We start from the raw sequence: 4,757 nt of genomic DNA, 5'->3' as shown, positions 1-4,757 counted from the left end.
GCATTTAAAGGCTTCAGGGCAGTTTTAGGGGGTATTTGATGTCATCGGGGCAGTTTTGGGGGGGTATTTGTGTTGAGGGGGCACATAGGGGGATAATTACCCCCTGATTTTACCCGCCCCGCCTGATCCTGCTCTTTAAAGGTGTTTATTTTGGGGGTGATGGACAATTTTGGGGTGTGTTTAACCCCAAGGAGGGGCATTTGGGGGAGGGTATCTGACTCCAGGGGGGGTATTTGCCCCGGGGAGGGGGCACTTGGGGGGGGTATTTACCCCCTATTTTACCCCCAGGGCCTCATCCCATTCTTCTAAAGGGCCTTATTTTGGGGTTAGGGACAATTTTGGGGTTGTTTAACCCTGGGGGGGGGGGTGTCTTTGACCCCATGGGAGTATTTACCCCCGAGGGGGCACTTGGGGGGGTATTTACCCCCTATTTTACCCCCCCCAGGCCTGATCCTGCTCTTCTACCTGATCTTCTATGGGTTCCTGGCCGGGCTCTTTGCTCTCACCATGTGGGTGATGCTGCAGAGCGTCGACCCCCACGTCCCCAAGTACCAGGACCGGCTCGCCACCCCCGGTGCGCACGGAGGGGGGCCCTCGCACGAGGGTTTGTGCGAGGGATCCCTCGCATGAGGGACCTCGGGTGGGGACTGGTAATGGGGGGTGATGGGCGACCTCATCATCCCCAGTGTGCACTGGCCCCTTGCACGAGGGTTTGCACGAGGGGCCCCTTGCACGAGGGTTTGCACGAGGGACGCTTTGCACGAGGGACCTCAAATGGGGCCTCGTGGTGGGGAGTGTTGGAGGGGGGTGGTTGTGCAATGGGCAGCCTCACTGCCCCCAGTATGGCCCTCGCACGAGGGTTCACAAGGGCTTGCACGAGGGTCCTTACGTGGAACCTTGCACTGGGGGGCATTGCACAGGGGAGGGTGTGTAACGGGTGGCTTCCCTTGCCCCTAACACCCCCTTGCACGGGGGCTTGCACGAGGGCCCCCTGTTGCGTGTTGCACAGCTGTTGTGCATTGCATGGCTGTCACGTGTGAGGTGTGCAAGCCCAGTATAATCCTCGTGCAAGGGGGGGCTGTGCGATGCGCGGTCCTCGTGCACAGCCCATCTCTCCTTGTGTGCTCCTCATGCCAGGCGTGCGCGAGACTCGTGCGAGCCTGTTGCGTTCCCAGGGTGCTCCTTTTGCACGCTGCCTGCTTGTGTGATAGGTGTGCAAGGAGCATGCGAAGCATGGGGGGGTGGGAGTGGTGTGCACGAGGCGCACAAGCCCTCGTGCGAGGCACGCGGCCCCCGTGCAAGCAGCATGCACGGGGTTTGCAAGGCGCGTCCTCGTGCGAGGCGTGTCCTCGTGCGCAGGGATGATGATCCGCCCGCGCACGGAGGGGCTGGATGTCACCTTCAACGTCACCAAGAGCCAGACCTGGAGTCACTACGTCCGCGCCCTGCACCAGTTCCTCGAGCGTGAGTGTACTGGGAGGGGACTGGGGCAAACTGGGAGGGACCTGGGAGGGGACCAGAAGGTGCTGGGACAGACTGAGGTGGCACTGGAATGGACTGGGTTGTACTGGGAGGGCCCTTGTCTGTAGTGGGAGGCACTGGGATGACCATGGTCCATACTAGGATGGTCCTAGTCCTTACTGGGAGGTACTGGACAGCACTGGGGTCACCCTAGTCCATACTGGGAGAGACAGGGGGGGCCTGAGTCCATACTGGGAGGCACTGGGCAGCACTGGGAGGGCCCAAATCCATACTGGGAGGCACTGGGCAGCACTGGGAGGGCCCAAATCCATACTGGGAAGCCCCTGGCTGACATCAGGAGGCATTGGGCAGGCTCTAGTCAGTACTGGGCGGGCACTGGGGGGCACTGGTGCCGGTGCCGGTGCAAGCGGGTGCTGGGCGCAGCGTACAACGACAGCGTGCAGGCCGCCCGCAACGCCGCCTGCGTCCCCGGCCGCTACAACGAGCAGCCGGACGACAGCGTCCCCAACTACCCCAAACGCGCCTGTCGCTTCAACCGCTCCCTGCTGGGACCCTGCGCCGGGCTGGCGCCCGCTGACGACTACGGCTACGGCGTCGGCCAGCCCTGCGTCCTCCTCAAGGTCAACCGGGTGAGCTGGGGGCACTGGGAGGCACTGGGAGCACTGGGACGGTGCCTGTGGCATTGCATTGCATAGCGCTGGAGTGCATTGCATTGGACTGGGAGGCACTGGGAATCACTGGGAGGCACTGGGAGCACTGGGGACAGTGCCTGCGGCATTGCATTGCATAGCACTGGAGTGCATTGCATGGGACTGGGGGGACTGGGAGCACTGGGACAGTGCCTGCAGCATTGCATTGTGGTGCTTGGCAATGCATTGAATGGCACTGGGAGCACTGGGACAGTGTCTGCAGCACTGTATTGTGGTGCTTGGCAATGCATTGAATGGCACTGGGAGGCACTGGGAGCACTGGGACAGTGCCTGCGGCATTGCACTCCATAGCACTGGAGTGCATTGCATTGGACTGGGAGGCACTGGGAGCACTGGAGGCCCCCGGTGTGTTGCTTACTGCAGGGCCTTGCTTTGTGCTGTACTGGGCTGTACTGGAAGCACTGGGAGGCCCCGTTAACCCTTTGCCTCCCGCAGGTCATCAACTTCTTCCCGGGGAAGAACAAGAGCATCAATGTGATCTGTGCCGCAAAGGTGACACCAGTGTCACCCCCCGTGTCACCTCCAGTGTTCCCCATGTGTCACCTCCAGTGTCTCCAGTGTTCCCCATTTCCCCCATGTCACCTCCAGTGTCTCCCCAGTGTGCCCTCATGTCACCTCCAGTGTCCCCAGTGTCACCTGTATTGTCCCTGTCCCCCTGTACTTCCCCGTGTGTCCCCTGTGTCACCTCCCGTGTCTCCCATGTGTCCCTGGGTCGTCCCAGTGTCCCCAGGTCCCCCCATGACACCTCCAGTGTCCCCACATGTCCCCTGTGTCACCTCTAGTGTTCCTGTGTCCCCCCATATATCTCCATGTCTCCTCCAGTATGTCCCCAGTGTCCCCCTTTGTCACCACCAGTGTCCCCCATCTGTTCCCATGTCACCTATAGTGTCCCCCTTTGTCCCCCTGGTGTCATCTGTGTCCCCATGTCACCCCTTGTGCCCCATCTGTGTCCCCCCATGTCATCTTGGGTGTGTCCCCCAATGCCCCCCCCATCACATCAGTGTCCCCAAATGTCCTCAATGTCCCCCCTCACTCTCTCTTGTCTTTCCCCAGCGGCCCCGAGTGAAGGGTGACCTGGTAAGGGGGGGTGCCCCCCTGTAGCATCCCCCAAACCTGCTAGTTTTACCCCAAAATCTTGCTGGGTGCCCCAAAATAGGCTAGATTCACCCCAAAATGCTGCTGGGCGCCCCAAAATCTGCTAGTTTCACCCCAAAATCCTGCTGGATGTCCCAAAATAGATTCACCCCCAAAATCCTGCTAGATGCCCCAAAATCTGCTAGATTCACCCCAGAATCCCACTGGGTGCCAGAAAACACCCCAAATCCTGCTGGATACCCCAAAATGTGCTGGTTTCACCCCAAAACCTTGCTGCATGTCCCAAATTAGGTTAAAATCACCCCCAAATGCTGCTGGGTGCCCCAAAATCTGCTAGTTTCACCCCAAATCCTGCTGGGTGCTGCAAAAAAGGCTAGTTTCACCCCCAAAACCTGCTGGTTTTATCCCCAAATGTGCTAGATTCACCCAAAATCCTTCTAGGTGCTCCAAAATCTGCTGGTTTCACCCCAAAATCCTGCTACATGCCCCAAAATCTGCTGGATTCACCCCAAAGCCCTGCTTGGTGACAAAACCCACCCCAAATTCCTGCTGGGTGCCCCAAAATACCGCAAATCCCACTGAATGCCCCCAGATCTGGTAGCTTCACTCCAAAATCTTGCCAGGTGCCCCAAAATAGGTTAAATTCACCCACCAAATCCTTCTAGGAGTCCCCAAATCTGCTGATTTCACCCCCAAAATCCTGCTGGGTCCCCCCCAGTCCCTGCTGGGTGTCCCCAAAACTCACCGTGTCCCCAGCCTCACTGTGTCTCCTGATGTCCCCATCCTGTGTCCCCTGCTATGTCCCAGCTGTCCCCACTGTCTGTGTGCCACGTCCCCTGCTGTCCCCATGCCGTGTCTCCACTGTCCCCAGGTTGTCCCCATCCCATATCCTCTGTGTCCCCATGCTGTGTCACTGCTGTCCCTAATGTCCCTGCTGTCCTCGTCCCAGGTCCTTGCTGTCCCCAGTGTCCCCATGCCATGTCCCCAATGTCCCTGTCTTCTGTCCCCCATCCCCAATGTCCCCACCCCATGTCTCTGCAATGTCTCCATGCCATGTCCCCACTGTTCCCAACCTGTGACCCTGCTGTCCCCAATGTCCCCATGCCATGTCCCTACTGTCCCTATCATGCAACATTGCTGTCCCCAATGTCCCTGCTGTCCCCAGTGTCCCTGTCTTGTGTCCCCAATGTCCCCACGCCACATCCCTAGTGCTCCTGTCCCATGTCCCTGCTGTCCCAAACATCCCCACGCCATGTCCCTGCTGTCCCCATCACACAACATTGCTGTCCCCAATGTCCCCACGCCATGTCCCCACTGTCCCTAACCTGTGTCCCTGCTGTCTCCAATGTCCCCATGCCACGTCCCCACTGTCTCCACGCCATGTCCCCACTGTCCCCGTCCCGTGTCCCCCCCCGTGCCATTGACGTTCTCTCTTTCTCTGGCCGCGGGGCGCAGGGACAGACAGCTGCC

The 4,757-nt window shown here is 59.6% G+C and overlaps 1 protein-coding gene across 1 annotated transcript in view; it reads left to right on the top strand.

The window, feature by feature from the left end:
- The window catches only part of ATP1B2 (ATPase, Na+/K+ transporting, beta 2 polypeptide), a 7,760-nt gene that overhangs the window by 2,041 nt on the left and 962 nt on the right, over positions 1 to 4,757 (top strand). The window contains exons 2-5 of the mRNA XM_010571170.1: positions 446 to 574; positions 1,360 to 1,464; positions 1,906 to 2,111; positions 2,628 to 2,684. Coding sequence (XP_010569472.1) covers positions 446 to 574; positions 1,360 to 1,464; positions 1,906 to 2,111; positions 2,628 to 2,684 — 497 coding nt within the window. The remainder of the gene's footprint in view (positions 1 to 445; positions 575 to 1,359; positions 1,465 to 1,905; positions 2,112 to 2,627; positions 2,685 to 4,757) is intronic.

The sequence above is a fragment of the Haliaeetus leucocephalus genome, unplaced genomic scaffold (genome assembly GCF_000737465.1).
Source record: "Haliaeetus leucocephalus isolate CR32 unplaced genomic scaffold, Haliaeetus_leucocephalus-4.0 Scaffold308, whole genome shotgun sequence".
NCBI lineage: Eukaryota > Metazoa > Chordata > Aves > Accipitriformes > Accipitridae > Haliaeetus > Haliaeetus leucocephalus.
The sequence above is the reverse complement of the archived record's forward strand: the minus strand, read 5'-3'. Positions and strand labels throughout refer to the sequence as shown.